Source organism: Chiloscyllium plagiosum, unplaced genomic scaffold, assembly GCF_037043375.1.
Source record: "Chiloscyllium plagiosum isolate Xiang-an unplaced genomic scaffold, Cpla_swu_hap1 HiC_scaffold_2, whole genome shotgun sequence".
NCBI lineage: Eukaryota > Metazoa > Chordata > Chondrichthyes > Orectolobiformes > Hemiscylliidae > Chiloscyllium > Chiloscyllium plagiosum.
The window spans coordinates 129,427,431-129,447,741 of record NW_028270140.1 but is presented as its reverse complement, the minus strand read 5'-3'; the positions used below and the strand labels follow the sequence as shown (position 1 = coordinate 129,447,741).

Below are 20,311 nucleotides of genomic sequence, written 5' to 3'. Positions count from 1 at the left end.
AATGGATTCTAGCAATTGCCCAACAACAAATGTTAAACTAATTGGTCTGCATACTCCTCCTTTATAGTTCCCTCCCTTTTTGAATAAGGCTGCTACATTGGCAAAGGTAAAAATCACACAACAACAGGTTTATTCGGAAGCACTAGATTTTGGAGTGCTGCTTCTTCAACTACCTGATGAAGGAACAGTGCTCTGAAAGCTAGTGCTTCCAAATAAACCTATTAGACTATCACCTGGTGTTGTGAGATTTTTAACTTTGTACACCCCAGTCCAAAACCGGCATCTCTAAATCATGGCATCAATATTAGCATTTCTCCAAACCACTGGAACTTTTCCACAGAGAGTCATAGAGACGTACAGCATGGAAACAGACCCTTCGGTCCAACCCGTCCATGCCGATATCCCTCCAAACCCTTCCTATTCATATCTAGGGAATTTCAGAATATTATAACTAATTGATCCACTATCTCTGCTGCACTTCCTTTAAGAGGCCATGAGGTCCACAGAAGACTGTTGTGCCTGGGTCATTAAGTATATTCAAGTATATTCTAGACAGATTTTTAATCAGTAAGGGAATCAAGGTTACGGGGAAAAGGCAAAAAAGTAGAATTGAGAATTACCCGACCAGCCATAATTTCAATGAAAGGCAGAGCAGATTCAATGGACTGAATGACCGACTTCTGCTCCTCTGCCTTTTGATGAGCTCCAAACCCCAGCCCTTCCTGCCTATTCATCACCGTAAGACCAGTCAATGCGACTTCAACTCTGATTACATACGGTTTTTCCTAAACAATCTACTTAAATTCAAAGATTCTTTGCTAGCACAGAAGGTGCTTCAGTTTTCTCCCACAGTCCAAAGATGTGCAGGTCAGGTGAATTGACCATGCAAAATTGCCCATAGTGTTAGGTACATTGGTCAGCGGGAAATGGGTCTGGGTGGATTACTCTTCGGAGGGTCGGTGTGGACCTGTTGGGCTGAAGGGCCTGTTTCCACACTGTAGGGAAATCGAATCTAAAGAAAAATCTAAAAATCTCGTAAACAAGGCCTAAAAATCTCGTAAACAAGGTGATCCTTAGGCCTACTTGTTCAGATGCAGGAGTCAGTCGTGCTCAGTTTACTCTGGCAGTTTCAATGTCTAGACTATGAACTCTGCCACATTACAGCAGTAACTCCCTGGATCGTAAACAAATTATATATCATCATACAGAGCAGTAACCGGCTCTCCAGTTGTCACACACCAACCATTTTCTACAAAGAAACACAGCTTTAAGAATCTCATTCTATTCACACAGACTCCTTCCATAACTATAGCCTTCTGCCTGCCTTTGTAATACTGTGTCCTTCATATTCTCCATTAAGTGTAACTATGGAGACTTAGATTTCAGTTTGCAAAAGTGAAACAGCAGATTCCATACAAAAATAAACAAAGCTTATTCAGGTGGAGAAGGACTGAAAAATAAAATTAAAGGCTGGAATTCAACCCTAGGGTGTGGGCGTTTGTAAGCTACTTGAATTGCAGTCCCACAATAAGAATGATCTGTGGTGAGTTTGCAGCACTAAATTAACAGGTTTGCCCATATTGTTATTTGATTCATAATCTTAATTACCAACAGCCTGAATTTCCATTGGATAAAATTTCAATCCAAGCTCTTAGAAACACATTTTATTATCCACCTTACGATGATTATTTGTATTAAACTAAAATTAAATTCTATATGCATTAGGTAATTAGCCAATTGTGGATTAGTTTAGCTTTACATGTAATTGGTGACATTTTGTCTGCTTAAGGAAACTTGAGCTTTCTAACCAACAAAGTTCATGGAGATCAGAAATACAGGTACACAATCCTTTATCCAAAATTCTTGGGGCCAGTTGTTTTCCAGAATTTGTAATTTTTTGGATTTAGGAATAAATAAATAGGGTGAAAATTTTAAAAATTACTTAACAGCAGACATATGTGTGAATAGTACAAGTGCTGAGACACAATTGACACCTGTCAGTGCTGAGCCATGCCATCATGTCACATCTGAGTGGGCCTGGAGTTGGGTCACCTATTTGCTCGCCAAAATGGCGCACCACACTTAACGAAAAACAATTTCGGATTTCAGAGCTTTTCAGATTTGGGATAAAGGATTGTGTACCTGTACTATTCATAGCCAAAACTGGCATATATCACAACTTTATAAAACGTTAAGAGAAATGTAATGTTAAATAGGTTTCTCCACTGACAAGTTTTTGTGAAAATCCAAATATTTAGAAGAGCTCTGGCTAGAAGCGCCACACACCTATGATTCAACACCAAACTAGTTCAAGACATACTTCAAGAATCATAAAGAATCAGGAAACATAATGTCTTACATTCCTCAAATAGCTGGATACCTTTCATTGATTACAAAATCAATAGTCCACACATCCTAGAAAGATTGATTTTCACATTTACTATTGAAGTGCATGCTAACCCTTCTCAGTGACCTTCTTTAGAGACATTGCTACTTGCAAGTTGATTGCTTTGTTTATTTTTTTAAAAACTGAGCTTAATTCAGCATTGAACATTGGTATTTCACAGCAAGACACAAGATGCACTTATGATAAACAACATGTTGACAATCCTAAGGAAGAGATATTTAAAAAGCAAATCACCCCATCTCAGCTAGTTTGCTGCAGCCAATCCATTTGATGCTTCCAGTTCCTCCTCAGTGCACGGAGCCCCAGCTCCTCCCCACTGCACTGAGATGATGTTTCCTTCACATCAGACCACTCAGAACTGTTCGCCTTAAAGCAGACACTCTACAACGAAACTAAGGATAATGTTAGTGTATCTTGATTGACTGCAAAATGATTCCAAAAGCTGCAAGGCTGTATGCAATGTTAGGTAGGAACTAATGCTAAATTCAAAACTTAACTCACAATAAACGTCCTTAATTGTGGTGAGGAACTTGTTAGTTGAGCCAAATAGCAAAGATGTTGTTAAAGGGAAGGTGGGTATACACAGGGAAAGAAATGAATAAAAGAACAGGATGAGATGAAGTAGGCTCAAGTGGAACATTAACATCACTGCTGATTTTCTGATGCCGTACGTTCAATGCACTTTGATAAGCTGAGCTTACTTTGCTTTAGAGCAGATAAATAATTACTTACAAAGGCAACTCTGATCATGGCATACTTTCCTATTCTGATATAAGCTTGAAAAATGCCTTCAAACAGGCATCACTACCTTAATAAAACAAGAATTCAAAACTAAGAAAACTGCTGTTTCTGTTAAACATCCGAAGTTGAGAGAAGCTGGTTCAAAGGATTCAATGGCCCATTCCTGTTCTTATTTTTGAGTTTCACTTGATGATCCACACTGTGAAATTTGTTGCTGTTATCTAGAGAGTAGACGTAACTGGGTGCTCCTCAACAGTTTTAATCATTCCATTCAATTCATAATTCATGCAAGGGGAAGGTTAGATAATTTCACAAGGGAGTAAACAATGGACAACTATTGATGATAAGCTTATTTGAAGGGAGTGGAGGAGGTGAACATGCAGCATAAACATTAGTTGGATCAACTGAGCTATATTTGTAATGGAAATGTCAAATATATATACTACATTAGGCTTTCCTTTAATCTTACTTGATTAAAGATTTCATTTTCTTTAAATTAATGTTAAACTGGTTCAATGTGAATAGCCCAAAGAAGGATGATGTCATACAGCATGGAAACAGGCCTTTCTCCAACTGGTCCATGTCAATCAAGTTTCCGGAACTAATAGTCGCATTTGTCTTGTTTGGCCAATATCCCTCTAAATCCTTCCTTCTCATGCACCTGCCCAACTGTCTTTTAAATGTTGCAAGTATGGCTGCATCTATCACTTCCTCTGGCAGCTCATTCCACATCCGAACCACCCTGTGTGTGAAAAGGTCGCCCCTCAGGTTCCTTTGCCAAAGTACAGTTTAGTTGGCAGCATGTTTAAGAGTTTGCTGAAACAAAAATGCTTGAAATTTGTCTCTTGTCTTGTTTTCATGATCACATTTGACAAACATTTAGCTAGTTTTGGCAGTTTTGAGATATATAAGAACAGGAGGACAACAAATTATGTCATTTAGAAAGAAACTTATCCTCTTCAGGACTCCCATTCAAAGTAATGCTTGTAATGTCATAGTGATCCTGCACTGACAGAGATTGAGAAACAAGTAGTAAAAAAAACTTTTCTTAAATTGAAGAGTACACCAAAATTGGAAGTAACCATGACAGGGTTACTTCTCTACTATAAGTGTAGAAAATACAATCATTTGGATTATTTATCTGTATGGTGACTGCTTATACATAAAAGAGTATTCAGCCCATACAAAAAAAAAGGTGGAGAAGCATTTCAAACTTTATTCTGAATCACAAAACAAATTTGTTGCAAGAACACTATGTAACTACATAACCAATTAAAACTTCATTTCACATAATTGGCACCGTCTAGCATAATTCTGTTCAGTGACTCTGCATGTACCACTTATGGGATACTTTCTCCAATTCAAATCTCTGCCATGAATATGTTCATTTAAACTCTTCAATCACTGGCTTAATTTACACTAAGAATATTTCTAACCTTTACTAGGTTTATGGAAGATTGTCACCATACTGGACACTATTGATACAGTTCACAACAGATTTCCAACTTATAAAGAATTAATAATTTTATTCCTGGAAATAGTTGAATCTATAGTGAAGAACAGGAAATAGCTGATAAGCTAGGCAACAAAATCAGAAATTGCTGGAAAAACTCATCAGATCTGAAGAAGGGTCTTAGAATTACTTAGAATCCCTACAATGTGGAAACAGGCCATTCGGTTCAGCAAGTTCACACCGACCCTCCGAAGAGTAATGCACCCAGACCCATTCCCTTATTTCTCTACATTTCCCCTGACTAATGCACCTAACACTATGGGCAATTTAGCATGGCCAATCCACCTAACCTGCACATCTTTGGATTGTGGGAGGAAACCAGAGCACCAGAGGAAACCCACGCAGACACGGGGAGAATGTGCAAATTCCACACAGACAGACAGTCACCCGAGGCGGGAATCGAACCCAGGTATCTGGCGCTGTGAGGCTGCAATGCTAACCATTGAGCCACAACCAAAATGTTAACATGGCTTTCTCTCCACAGATGCTGTTAGATGTGCTGAATTTTTCCAGCAATTTCTGATTTCCAGCACCTTTTTGTTTTTATTAATTTAGAGATAATCTAGGCAATTCCTTTGTGTCTACCTTCACATAAGATACAGAAAATCTCCAAGAAATACTAGGCAATTGAGGGATTTGTAAACTGTGGAACTGAAAGAATTAAAATTAGAGCAGTCGTATTTGGAGAAAGTATTAAACAGTTCAAGGCGGAGAGTCCCCAGCTGGTTACCATTTCAGACAGGATACCACAAGTCGTAATATTGTTGTTGGTAAGGAGTGACTACTTGATCCCCTTCTTAATTCAACCCCTCACTCAGTTGAACACAAGGTTAATTTAAGAAGAATTGCCTTTCTTGTGGATATCTTTCTCGAAATCAAATGCATTTAGATTAAAAGCAGTCAAAATAACCTGGCTTTCTTGAAATAAAAAAGGGTTGAGTTTACTACTGCCTTGGTACTTTTTCTGTGTGACATTTCTTCGTTCCTCTCAAGGCTTTGCCAAATAGTTGAGCCAAATAGAATGTTAGTGAGTTTTGAGAAGATTTGTAGCTTAGGTTGAGGTTCTGGATGTAGGCTTGTTTGCTGAGCTGCAAGGTTCATTTTCAGACATTTCATTACCATACCAGGTAACATCATCAGAGAGCCTCCAGATGAAGAGCTGGTGGTATGGTCTGCTTTCTGTTTATGTGTTTAGGTTTCCTTGTTGGTGATGTTATTTCCTGTGGTGATGTCATTTCCTGTTCTTTTTCTCAGGGGTTGGTAAATGGACATGCACGAGAATTCCTAGAAGCATGGCACTCCAACCAGAACTCCATCAACAAACACATCGACTTGGATCCCATTTACCAACCCCTGAGAAAAAGAACAGAAAATGACATCACCACAGGAAATGACATCACCAACCCAAGGAAACCTAAACACAAATAGAAAGCGGGCCATGCCACCAGCACTTCATCTGGAGGCTCACCGATGATGTTACCTAATATGGTGACGAAACGTCTGAAAACAAACCTTCCAGCTCAGCGATTAAACCTACATCCCAAATAGATTTTTTTTTAAAAGGAAAATGTGATAATCATAAGGGAGTAATGTATATAGAGGACAGGATGAGATGAAGTAAGCTCATGTGGAGTATATTTACCTCCTGAGTTTATATCCAGAGACATACAGCACGCATGTGGTACAATTGTAATGTCCTTACTCCGGACCAAAAGACCCAGATTTAAGTCCCACCTGAATGAATCATACCATAGAATCCCTGAAATTTGGAAGCAGGTGATTTTGCGCATCAAATCCACACTGCCCCTCCGAAGAACATCCCACTCAGATCCATCCCCCTATCCTATCCCCGTAACCCTGCATTTCTCATGGCTAATCCTCCTAGCCTGCACATCCCTAGACACAATGGGCAACTTAGTATGGCCAATCCACCTAACCTTAGACTATGAGACGAAACCAAAGCACCCAGAGGAAACCCCACACAGACAGAGGGAGAATGTGCAAACTCCACACAGTCAGTTGCCCAAATGCTGGAATTGAACCCAGGTCCCTGGCGCTGAGAGACAGCAACGCTAACCACTCCGTCACCGTTCTACCCAAATGAATGTAACAGCATCTCTGAATAGGTTGATATTCATACACATGGTATGGTTGTCACTGGCTAGGGTTGCACATCTCCAATTGCTCAGAGGGCAATTAAGAATCATTAACTGGAGTCACACGTAATCCAGAGCAGGTAAGGATGGCAAACTGCCTTGTGCTCTGGCGAGATTTGAACCAGGAACCTCAGAATATTACCTGGGTCTCTGGATTAATAGTCTCGTAATAATATCACTAGGCCACTCACTCCCTTTTACCTATTACCAATGTTTAGAAAAGAATGGGAAGAGTTTTATGAAAGGGACATCATCTATGGCAAACATGAAGATTGTTTTCAGATGATACTTTTAACACAGTTAAGGAGATCTTCCCACGTGATGCATTTGTATTTTCATAAGGCTTCTGATACAGTGCTACCTTAACAAACAAATTTCAAGTGGAGTTTAATGTACTAATATGGATGGAGAATTGGTTAACAGACAGCAAGCAGAGATTAGCAGATTCGTCTCAGGATGGTCACAGATGGGTACAGCAAGTGTCAGTGGTAGATTCACAATTTTTCATACTCTTTGATTTGTATATGGGGCAGATTGCATTAGTTCCATATTAGTTGAATTGAAGTGGGAGCAAGTTGTGAGGATGATGCAAGAAAGCTTCAAAGGGACTTGGATAGTCGTAGTGAATGGGCTAGAACAAGGCAAATAGACTATAATGTAAATACATCTGAAGTTATTCACTTTTGTAGAGAAAAAGCAAAGCCAGGATATTGAAATGATGAGAGGTTGGGAAATGCAGGTGTTCAAAGGGATTCAGATGCCTTTGGTCTTGAGCTACTAGAAAAATGGTATATATGCAGGTGCAGCCAACAATGAGGAAGGTAAAATGGTTGAATATACAGGCCAACTGCCACTTCTGTAGGTCTGGTCTGGTTTCCGCGGTTTCAGTTACCCACGGCCTGAACATATTACAGGGAACATTCCAGAACCAGGGACCAGGGGCTGCTTGGAACGTACATTTTCCATTTAAATGAATGGGTTTGCGACTATCCGTGGTTTTGGGCTTCCACAGTAGGTCTTGGTACATATCCCCTGTGGGTGGGTGAGGATATGGGGTGGGGGCGGGCAGGAGGGGGAGCTGCTACTGCGTAGTAAAGACGTCTTGCTGCAATTAGATATAGCCTTGGTGAGACCATATTCTGGATTAGTGGTGCTGGAAGAGCACAGCAGTTCAGGCAGCATCCAAGGAGCTTTGAAATCGACGTTTCGGGCAAAAGCCCTTCATCAGGAATAAAGGCAGTGAGCCTGAAGCGTGAAGAGATAAGCTAGGGGAGGGTGGGGCTGAGGATAGAGTAGCATAGAGTACAATGGGTGAGTGGGGTAGGAGATGAAGGTGATAGGTCAGGGAGGAGAGGGTGGAGTGGATGGGTGGAAAAGGAGCTAGGCAGGTAGGACAAGTCCGGACAGGTCAAGGGGAGAGTGCGGGCTGGAAGTTTGAAACTAGGATGAGGTGGGGGAAGGGGAAATGAGAAAACTGTTGAAGTCCACATTGATGCCCTGGGGTTGAAGTGTTCCGAGGCGGAAGATGAGGCGTTCTTCCTCCAGGCGTCTGGTGGTGAGGGAGCGGTGGTGAAGGAGGCCCAGGACCTCCATGTCCTCGGCAGATTGGGAGGGGGAGTTGAAATGTTGGGCCACGGGGCGATGTGGTTGATTGGTGCGGGTGTCCCAGAGATGTTCCCTCCCTGCTAGGAGGCGCCCAGTCTCCCCAATGTAAAGGAGACTGCATCGGGAGCTACGTATACAATAAATGATATTAGTGGATATGCAAGTAAAACTTTAATGGATGTGGAAGGCTCCTTTAGGGCCTTGGATAGAGGTGAGGGAGGAGGTGTGGATGCAGAAGGTGAGCACCAGGGGCGTTCTGTCCTTGTTACAGTTGGAGGGGTGGGGTCTGAGGGCGGAGGTGCGGGATGTAGACGAGATGCGCTGGAGGGCATCTTTAACCACGTGGGAAGGGAAATTACGGTCTCTAAAGAAGGAGGCCATCTGGTGTGTTCTGTGGTGGAACTGGTCCTCCTGGGAGCAGATCCAAATCCAAGGAAGGGGATACTTGCCATACAAGGTTTGTGGGTCGGTAACCAGGTTAATCTCTGGGATGGCAGGATTATTTTATGAGGGGAGGTTGAGGAAACTGGATCCGTACTTCTTTAATTTTAGAAAAATTAGGTGATCTCATTGAAACTTTCGAAATTCCTATAAGGAATGGCAGGATGGATTTAAATAAAGATGTTTCCCCTGGTTTATGACTCGAGAACTGGGGACATAATCTTACAGCGATGGGTAGGACAGTTACAAGTGAGATGAGGAGGACTTTCTTCACTTAGAGGATGGTGAATCTTTGAAATTTTCTCCTGCAGAGGGTTGTGGAAGCTCAGCCATTTTGATAGGTATCTGAGGATTAAGGACCTCAAAGAATAGAGAGACAATTTCTGGCACTATCAGTGATTGAGTGCAAACAGCATTCTCGGCAGGCTAAATGGCCAACTCCTATTCCCATGTTTCTCCTACCACCATGGCCATGAAGTGATTTGAACACGAAGATGATAATTTTGTAAATTGGGGGTCTTCAGGAACAAGGAACCAATGTAGGTTATCAAAAGAAATATGGAACTGCAACCATATGAGGTCAGGCAACAGTGGTGGATCACAAAGAGGCAGTGAAGAACAAACTAGTGTCAGGACTTGGTTGGTTGGTAAATAATAAGGATTGTATAGTAAAAAGAATGGAACAACATTCAATGCTCAAAGATATAAAAGGTGACAGATTTTAAAATCAGACCACAGCATCAGGGGCAAAATATGAAGTTGGTCCCTCAGCAGAGAGGTGGGAGAGAATGGATGATTGGATCTGCAGCTTGTGAGGATACAGGATTCTGTACAACTCAGTGTAGATGCTGTAACTACAGAGGGAAAAACATCCCAATTCTTTTTTTGAAAAAAAAAGATCGAGTACAATTAAAATGTGAATCATCTTCGTCAACTGCACTACTTGATTTAATGCAAAGGAAATCAAGTTTATTTTGCATTTCCAGTCCACCTCTTAAGAAGTCACAAGCTGTTTGCAAATCCACATCAGCAATGTTTGGAAACAGCAAATGCTGGACTCACTCTGCAGGTCTGGTAGCATCCGGACAGAGAGAAACAGTGTTATGTTTCAGATTGCTGACCTTTCATCAGAACTGACCTGCTAAGTGTTTCCAGCATTTTCTGTTTATTTTTCAGGCTTCCGGCGTCTGCAGCATCTTGCTTTTGATTTAGAATTTGGAAGCACCTTCCCCTGACAAATAAGAATCAGAGTCATCAATTCGCCGAATTTGTTCCAAAGCAAACTTCCTCATTACTTTACAACACTCCTAAAAGTAATGATATTTCAAACCATACCTGCACTTCAACAGACTGCTTGGTCAGGTCACACGGAGGTTTCTGTGGCTTAGGTCTTGTGGCATACCAGTATGCTATCAGGGCTGCAATGGTGCCAATGCCTATTAGAGCCGATGGTGGAAGAGAGCGAACAAACTGCCGGACCTCCCAAAGTTCTGGTATGCGCAGGTGTGTCACCAGATCACTTGCTTGCATCGTTGCAAATGGAAATTCACTTCTGTGGCAGTGAAAAGCAAAACGGACGTTAAGCATGTTACTGTGAAGTCAGACAATAAATAAATTCACAGCAAGGGTGGACATAATTCAGTCTGTCATATCCACATCACTCTACAATGAACTCTACATTCAACCCAATCCCACCTTCCAGCTCCTTATGGTGTACCATTTTAGGCTGCAGTAATTCTCGTGCATTTTAAGTACTTTTTAAAATATTATGAACATCGCTGCCTCTGCCACCCTTTCAAAAAGTTAATTCTAGATTCTACCCCTGGTCTCCCTCGAAACTTCTATGTCTTACCCTAAATCCACGACGTCTTCTTAAGCGCCCCTCAACTAACAGCAATATAACCTTCCCACGTACTCCATCTAGAATCCTTAATATTATACACTTCAATTAATTCTTCCCTGAATTCTTCTTCAGAGTTTCATAAATCCTGCCAGATCTGTGGGTTTGCTTTACTTTATGTTTTTATTTCCAAAATCACACATTACAGCCAACTTCAGGGATCTATGAATGTGCACTCCAGAATCTCTCTGCATTTCTTGATTTCATTTAATTCTTGTTAATGCATTCTCCCACAAATGCATTATTTCACTTTACTCACTTTTCTCTAATCAGAAATCCATTTACTGTGTTTCTGCCCACCTGACATTGACATCCCCCACAGTCTATAGATTGCTTTGTATAAACCACACAGCCTTTTTTTTCATATTCCCCAATATTCAAGTCCAAATCATTGATATAAACAACAAAAAGTAAGATAGCTTGTACTGAATTTTGCTGCTCGTCGGATGCTGCCTGAACTGCTGTGCTCTTCCAGCACCACTAATCCAAAATCTGAATCTTGCAAAAACCTACTGGAAGCATTCCTCCAATCCCAAAAACATCCCACATTTTGTTTTTTTGTCTCTGTGTCACCATTGGATTTAACTTTTCGCTTTGCCTTGAACACTTTGCCATGGACAAAGTCAAAAATCACACAACACCAGGTTATAGTCCAACAGGTTTATTTGGAGGTACAAGCTTTCAGGGCAGGATCATAGGACACAGAATTTATAGCAAAAGATCATAGTGTCATACAACCAATGTGATATATTGAACAAACTTAGAATGCTGTTAAGTCTTTCACCTTTTAGAATGGGTTGCAGTTTTTGAACCAGTCATATAGATACATAGAGACTCTAATCTTAAACCTTTAATGCATTGTCTGAGCTATCATTTTTGTTTTATATAAAACCTTAAGTTACCTCAGGAATGTGACTTAAAAGAAGTTCGGGGAATTTACATATTAATGAATCAAAACCTGCAATACATTCTAAAAGATGAAAGATTTAACAACAATCTAAGTTTGTTCAATTTATCGCCTCAGTTGTATGACATTATGATCTTTTGCTACAAATTCTGTGTCCTATGATCCTACTCCATTAGCTACCTGATGAAGGAGCAGTGCTCTGAAAGCTTGTACTTCCAAATAAATCTGTTGTGGACTATAACCCGGTGTTGTGTGATATTTTAAACTTTGTCTACCCTAGTCCAACACCAGCCCCTCTATATCACTGAATCCCATGAGCATACGCTTTTGTGACCAGCTTGCCACACTGGCTCTTGTCACATGCTTTGCTAAAATTCATACAAATGACAAAATATAATACCTTGATTGACCTCTTAACCTCAGGTTGATAAATGGCAAGTAACATTTGAGACAGAGAAGTTCCAGGCAACAACCATCACCAACAGGAAAGAATCTAACTACTGAGCCACAGTGCCATTAGCACTGCTGCCTCACAGCGCCAGGGACCCGGGTTCAATTCCAGCTTTGGGCGACTGTCTGTGTGGAGTTTGCACATTCTCCCAGCGTCTACGTGGGTTTCCTCAGAGTGCTCCAGTTTCCTCCCACAATCCAAAGATGTGCAGGTCAGGTGGATTAGTCATGCTAAATTGCCCATCGTGTTAGGTGCATTAGTCAGAGGGAAATGGTTCTGGGTGGGTTACTCCTCGGAGGGTCGGTGTGGACTTGTTGGACTGAAGGGCCTGTTTCCACACTGCAGAGGATCTAATCTAATCTAATCTAATCTAATCTAATCTAATCTAATCAAATCATAATCCCTTAACATTCAATAGCACCACCATCACTGAAGTCTTCCACTATCAACATATTGGTGATTACCATTGACCAGAAACTGAACCAAACAAGCCACACATATATATAAAACATGGTTACAAGAGTGGGTCAGGGGCTAGGAATTCTATGGAAAATAACTCATTCCCTTGTTTCTCATCTACGAGGTGGAAGTGGCCTCTAGCACTTAGAACTACAATGACAGCAGACGCTAGGATCATTACATCCACATGTCACATATCATCCTGGCTATGAACCATATCGCTGCTGTTCTTCACTGTCACTGCATCATAATCCTGGGAATCATTCCTAACATCGAAATAGGTGTCCCCACATCCCAAGGAAGGACTGCAGCAGTTCAAGAAAGTAGTTCACCAACCTCCTCAGGGCAATTTTGGATTGCCAAAAATGTACTAGCCTCGCTAGTGATGCCCACATTTCTTTGAATGAATTTAAAAAACTTCAATAATTTTTGTCAGACATTACTTTCCTTTAAAAAATCTGTGCTACCAGTGATTAATCTGAATGGGTGTTTATCCTGCCTCTCAGAACTTTTTCCAATAATTTGCAAGCAAAGTTAGGCTGACTAGTCTGTTATTGCTGCTGTTGTGTCACAATAGTCTTAACAGACCTTAGGGGCTGCTTTCTCATTAGAGTGGTGGTGATACTAGTCTGTAATGACTTGAGCAATCCCTTTTTCCCTCACACAAGGGTATTGCTTTAATCATCCTCCATTTTGGAACCATGTCTACAGCCAGGGAGGACTGAAAAATGATGGTCAGAACCTTCTCTAGATATATTTCATCTGGTTCTGGGGGGGTTCCATTTTCAAAAATGTTAAATATTTCATCTCTCAGTACCTCTGCTCTCAACATTTATTTTCAGAATTTCACACTTGTCTTCCCTAATTGCAGTTTTATCGTTCTTCCATTTTGTGGAAACAGATTCAAAATATTCATTCTAAACCAATGGATGGAAAAAGTGCAATTGAAAATTTTGGATACTGTACACCTTGAGGAACCTAAACCAAATACAGGACTGAAGAATTAGAACTTCTACTCTGTTTGCTATGAGCTGACTTTGGTACCCAGTGCCAGCATCAAGCCCACTTGATTGGCACCGCAAACACCATCTTCAACATGTACTCCCCTCACCACTGATCCACGACTGGCAACTTTATGTACCATCTACAAGCAGGGCAAAGCTAAATCTATATTAATTAACATGCCTCCAATCCTTAATGACAGCACCCAAGTTCATGACATCGTCATATACAGGTACTACTGGTAATGGAGGAGACAATGATGAATGTCAGGAATATTTGCAGATATATTTACCAGTTATACATGAACATTCATTTTGTTTAGCGTTGAATGCCCATGAATTTTCCAGCATACATTGGTTGGTAATTTTAAAGTCATGCAGGATTATCAGAGAATTTAAAAAAAACTTACTCAAACTTTCCCAAGATTTGTAGTCGAGGCTGCACAGTGAGCCAGTCAACTGTGGAATGCTGTCAAGGTTTCTTATTCCCCAAGAAAGTTGTACAAGATGGAACACATGAGTGTAACTCTAAAGTTTCTGCTCAAATTGATTTAGATTTCTCACATTCCAAACCACCCACCCAAGTACTCAGGCCATCCATGTATGCTTTGAGTGCTCTGCTATGAAATTTGTCAAGCTACAAGCATATGCTCGGCAAAAACAATGCTGCACATTAAGGTACAAATTAGTATGGCTACTGTGTGGCTGCAGTCTGTCAGATGGGCTCCTATATCCTCATCTCTCCCTCACACACAAAATCTTTATAGAAAGAGATTAGTCACTCTGCCTTACAAAAACTTCAAAGAGTTCACATTTTTTTGAGCAGTGTCTTTGATTCGAGATGGTCCATGTTACAATCCTTCCTCACAGCGTATTGGTGGAGTTTTAGCATAGTATTTCGTATACGTGGCTTGCAGCAACAAATGCCAATTATACAACATTACTAAACAGAACCAATGCAAGGCTCTTAGAGTCCACTATATTATCTGTACTAACCATTAAACCAAAACCCTGAACTTTGATCTGGAACAGATTTGATCAATACCTGCCACCAACCACGTGGCTGCAGTTGGGCAAACATCATTTGAGTCAAGGTAACAAAGGCATAAAACACTGGAAACATATGACCAGGCCAGTCATCACACACATATACAAATCAGGAGTGGGTATCACCTGTCCCTCATGAAGAAATGTGTGAAAGAAAATACCTTTAACCACAAATCCATCAGAAAGTGGTCAGCACATTGCTTCCTTGAGACCCTTGCAGAGAAAGGAGAGGGTGGATCCTGTCGGTTGCTCCCTGAGCAGACTGTCCAAGTGATTTGGCAGAATGCCTCATCGCCAAAACTTTCCAACAAGCAACAAAACATTGCTTAGCCAGTGGTGAGCAGTCAAATCCTTCATGTATGCCTGCTCAGTCCACGCAACCACATACTGCCCTCAAAGCAGCCGTGGCAGGTGTACAGCCGTTACACATCTCCTTTTCACACGTGCCTTTGCAAAAAGGTCTGGACAAAGATGCAATGGTTTTTGTTGAGATTTGTCCAGAGCAGCTCCATGACACTGGACTCCTTGCTCTACAGTTTGTTCCCTGGGACAAAGACTGATACAGACATCAACTGTGCCTGGAGGCCCATCAACTTGATCAATGATACTCTTTGGATCAATGGTGCTGGAAGAGCACAGCAGTTCAGGCAGCATCGAGGAGCTTCAGCAAAATCGACGTTTCGGGCAAAAGCCCTTCATCAGGAATAAAGGCAGAGAGCCTGAAGCATGGAGAGATAAGCTAGGGGAGGGTGGGGGTGGGGAGAGAGTAGCATAGAATACAATGGGTGAGTGGGGGAGATGAAGGTGATAGGTCAGGGAGGAGAGGGTGGAGTGGATAGGTGGAAAAGGAGCTAGGCAGGTCGGACAAGTCCGGACAAGTCAAGGGGACTGGAAGTTTGAAACTAGGATGAGGTGGGGGAAGGGGAAATGAGGAAGCTGTTGAAGTCCACATTGATGCCCTGGGGTTGAAGTGTTCCGAGGTGGAAGATGAGGCGTTCTTCCTCTAGGCATCTGGCGGTGAGGGAGCGGCGGTGAAGGAGGCCCAGGACCTCCATGTCCTCGGCAGAGTGGGAGGGGGAGTTGAAATGTTGGGCCACAGGGCGGTTTGGTTGATTGGTGCGGGTGTCTCGGAGATGTTCCCTAAAGCGCTCTGCTAGGACGCGCCCAGTCTCCTCAATGTAGAGGAGACCGCATCGGGAGCAATGGATACAATAAATGATATTAGTGGATGTGCAGGTAAAATTTTGATGGATATGGAAGGCTCCTTTAGGGCCTTGGATAGAGGTGAGGGAGGAGGTGTGGGCACAGGTTTTACAGTTCCTGCGGTGGCAGGGGAAAGTGCCAGGATGTGAGGGTGGGTCATAGAGGGGCGTGGACCTGACCAGGTAGTCACGGAGGGAACGGTCTTTGCGGAAGGCGGAAAGGGGTGGGGAGGGAAATATATCCCTGGTGGTGGGGTCTTTTTGGAGGTGGCGGAAATGTCGGCGGATGATTTGGTTTATCCGGAGGTTTGTAGGGTGGAAGGTGAGCACCAGGGGCGTTCTGTCCTTGTTACGGTTGGAGGGGTGGGGTCTGAGGGCGGAGGTGCGGGATGTGGACGAGATGCGTTGGAGGGAAGGGAAATTGTGGTCTCTAAAGGAGGAGGTCATCTGGTGTGTTCTGTGGTGGAACTGGCCTGCCCAAAACTTGTTGGTCTTCCACTGTAAAGAGGTGACTTTAAAACATGTTACAGGCCCTTCAGCCCTTGATGTTGTACTGACCTTTTATCCTATTCCAAGGTCAAACTACATACCCTACGTTTTACTATCATCCATGTGCCTGTCCAAGAGTCGCTTAAATGTCTGTAATGTATCTGACTCTACTACCATTGCTGACAGTGCATTCCATGCACCCACCACTCTGTGTAAAGTTCATACTTCTGACGTCTCCCCTAACCCTTTTTCTGATCACCTTAAAATTATGCCCCCTCGTGATAGCCATTTCCACCCTGGAGAAAAGACACTTGACAAAGCATTGGAGACTGGCAAACTCCAAGGTCCAGGACTACACTCTGAGGGACACACTAAAGCTTGGGGCAGCTGCCGCCAACAAGCAGTGGGGAAAGTCCACCATCTAAAGTCTTTTGACCAAAGTACAATCGAGGCCCGTTAATTATCGGACCCTCGCAGTGCCTCAAATAAATGTAAATAGTTTCTTTCATATGCAAGAAATGCCTTGGATTTGTTGCATCTGTAGAAAGTCAAACCCCTTTGTTCAACATGCACAAAGAATGTACAGCACCAAACCGCTTTAGTGATTATTTATGTATATAAAGATTTTTAAGAATAAAAGTATATTTTTCAAATAAAAAAAATACAAATCAGGAGTAGGAATAGGCCATTCAGTTCCTCGAACCTGCTTTGCCACCCAATAAGATTACAGCTGATCGGATTGTGGCCTTAACTCCATATGCCTGTTCTGTAGAGATGTATTATTTAAAGTATAAATGTCAGAACTGGAAGACTAGCAGGAGAGGAAGTCAAAGTAAAAGGGGAAAAAGGTAAGTGTTTTAGAAACATTAGAAAAAAAAGAGCAGCAGCAGGAGGAACACATGCTCACAGAGACAGAAAAGCTGCTCAGACAGAAAACAGGATGGGTAAATTTCAGAAGTGAAACCAGAGCCAGTTGGAGATAGGAGAGAAGTTAAAAGGAATGCATAAAACGTAGACTTTATGAACAGACGGGTCAATATGTGCGAAAACAATCAGCAAATTGAAAAAAAAGGGAATAAAAGTGAAAAAGCAGTGCAGGATCCAGCAACTCAGGAATGAGGGAAAAAAAGCATGTCAACCCTAAGGGAGAAGTACAGTAAATTACCTGCCAGTGTGGGGAGTAGACAGTGCTTGGATACAGATTGAATATGACATCTAAGTGATAAATGACTTCAATCCACTGACAATACAAGATTCTTCATGCTCGAATAATCAATCCCTAGACATCATTCTTTTTTGTAATTATTTGATGCAAACCATTAAGAAAAACCTTTTCTTTGATTTTGGTTGATAAATATGACTGCAACACTGGATTCTTCAAATCTCTTTCTCCCCTCCGCCCTGTGCTCCTGCACAGTCAAAAATAACCATTTCCTTTTTCAGTATGGCAATTAGATTCAACAATTCTGTTGTGAGTACAATTAGCAACACAAAGTAATGTGGAGTCTCCAAAGTAGCTTTCAAGTAAACAATGGAACTGTTTGACAGTGACAGCACAGGGCCAAGATTCCATATTGAGACATCACTCTCTGGATGAGTCATTAACACAATGACATGTACCTGGAGTGACCAAAGGCAGAGGGGGGTGGTGAAGAAGGTGAAAGGTGACATCTATCTGAAGAGATGAACACTGGACAAGTCCAACTCCAATACAAGGTACAAACAATTGCTGCTACTCTAAACATTTAAATTTCCTATGGGGACTTGTGGTGCACTTGACCAATTGTTGTATTGCACCTTCCAGCTCGTACACAATGGAGGTGTAGTACTTCACTGCTGAAGATCATGAAAACTTGAATTAGTAGATGAACTGCAGATCAAAGGAGCTACTTTTTCTCAATGGTGTTGACTTTTTGGAGTTATTGGAGCTGGAAAAGCACAGCAGGTCAGACAGCATCTGAGGAGCGGGAAAGTCAATGTTTCAGGCCAAAATGTTGACTTTCCTGCTCCTCGGTTGCTTTCTGACCCACTGCGCCTTTCCAGCTCCACATGTATTAACTCTGACTTTCAGCATCTCCAGTCCTTACTGTCTCTAGGTTCAAGTCCTACCTGCCATTGAGGTATGTCATAACATCTCTGATCAGGTTATTTAATTTTTTAAACTTCTCTGTAAAAGTCCATGCTCACATACAGCAAGACTTGAACAGCATTACGGCTGATAAATGACAAGTAACATTTATGCCCTACAAGTTCCAAGCAATGATCAGAATCAACAAGAGTACAGCTGAACACCACAGTTTGATATTCAACAACAGTAAATGGTCAAAAGCCATCAGCATCACATCCAGGATGTTGCCACTGAATAGAAACTTAAGTGGACCAACCACATAAACATTGAGGCTACAACAACTAGTCAGAGATTTGGAATTCTACAGCAAGTTATTTAACCCCTGATTGATGCCTTCACAACATCTGTAAAGCCACAAGTCAGCAATGTGATTGAATACTTTCCACTTGCTTGGAAATGTGCAGCTCCAATAACTCCACAAAGTCTACACCATTGAAAAAAAGTAGCTGCTTTGATCTGCAGTTCATCTACTAATTCAAGTTTTCATGATCTTCAGCACTGAAGCACTATACCTCTATTGTGTATGAGCTAGAAGATGCACAGCAACAATTGCCAGGTCCTGATCATATCTAACAAGAAACAAAAACAAACGAGTGCCCCGTAGCACTCAATGACATTAGTATCACCAAACCCCCCACTATCAATATCTTGGAGGTTATTATTGACCAGAAACTGAATGGGACTAGCCATATAAATTCCATGGCTACAAAAGCAAGTCATAGGCTGGGACTGGATTGCAGCAGTTCAAGAAGGCAGGTAACCACCACTTTCTCAAGGGCAACTAGGGATTGGCAATAAATGCTGATCCCATCAGCAACAGCCATATCCCATAAATGACTGTTTTAAAATCATCAAAGTTCCAGTGACAAAGCTCCAGACCAGTGATCTCTAACACCTTTAAGGACAAGGCCAACATGTAGGGATGGTGTTCCTGATGTACAAGTTCTTCTTCAAGTCACACCTTATCCTAACTTAGAATTATATAACAATCCCTTCATTGTCACTGAATCAAAACTGTGCAAGTCCCATCCTAATTGTACTGTGGGTGTGCCTGTACCAGGTGGGACAGCAATTCAAGCTCACCAACACCTTCTCAAGGGCAATTAGGACTTGGAAAGAAAATGCTGATTTCCAGGAATAAATTATTGAAAATTGCTGATCAAATTTGCCTCATCCATCCATGATCACCAAACGTTTAAAACATTCAAACTTTCCAGAGTGACATTATGCTGAGATTAAATTCTCAAATAAAATTACACAAATTACCTAACCTCTGTAATGCTCTGTGCACCAAAAATTAAAAGATCAACTCTTGTTAAAGATAAAAATTACAACGAATCACTGGGAGGAACTGTTGGAGCTCATGGGTCAAGTAATTTCACCACAAAACAAGTCTAGAAACACATAATTTAAAAACCACTGGCCTGTAATACACAGCGTCCTGTAAACGTACTGCCCAACCAGTTTTCAGTAGTTGCAATGGACCTGAAGGCTACATGGAACTTTTAAACATTGACCACTGTGTACTCAGCCAGCGTTTTTTCTATGCAGCCAGATCACAAGATTATTTCAGAGTCAACAATGTCATTTTCAAAGGTCATATTTGCAGGTTAACTTTTACACATTAATATTAGGATTTGGTGCTCGCAAAACTACTGCACAATTCACTGTATTTAATCAGTTTTTTCAAGACCCTTCACCAGACAGAATCAAAACTTGCTTTTAGATCCCCACGAAATGTTTTGCACTTTTGGCAAATATTAGCAGACCGACAAACAATGAAAACATTCCGGGGTATCAAGTCAGCACAGAAATCTAAATGGCTTCAAACATCAGAAATAAGGAAACCATAACAGCAACAGCA

General features: G+C 41.6%; 1 protein-coding gene across 5 annotated transcripts in view; it reads right to left on the bottom strand.

The window, feature by feature from the left end:
- acsl1a (acyl-CoA synthetase long chain family member 1a) overlaps positions 1 to 20,311 on the bottom strand; it is a 175,459-nt gene that overhangs the window by 84,332 nt on the left and 70,816 nt on the right. For 2 of the 5 annotated variants that reach the window (XM_043705803.2, XM_043705794.2), the window contains exon 2: positions 10,199 to 10,415. The exons of 1 other annotated variant lie outside the window; for it this stretch is intronic. In XM_043705803.2, the coding sequence (XP_043561738.1) occupies positions 10,199 to 10,415 (217 nt within the window). Of the gene's footprint in view, positions 1 to 10,001; positions 10,094 to 10,198; positions 10,416 to 19,871; positions 19,980 to 20,311 lie in introns of those variants that run through there. 2 more of the 5 variants (XM_043705812.2, XM_087973471.1) reach the window with 2 other exon arrangements.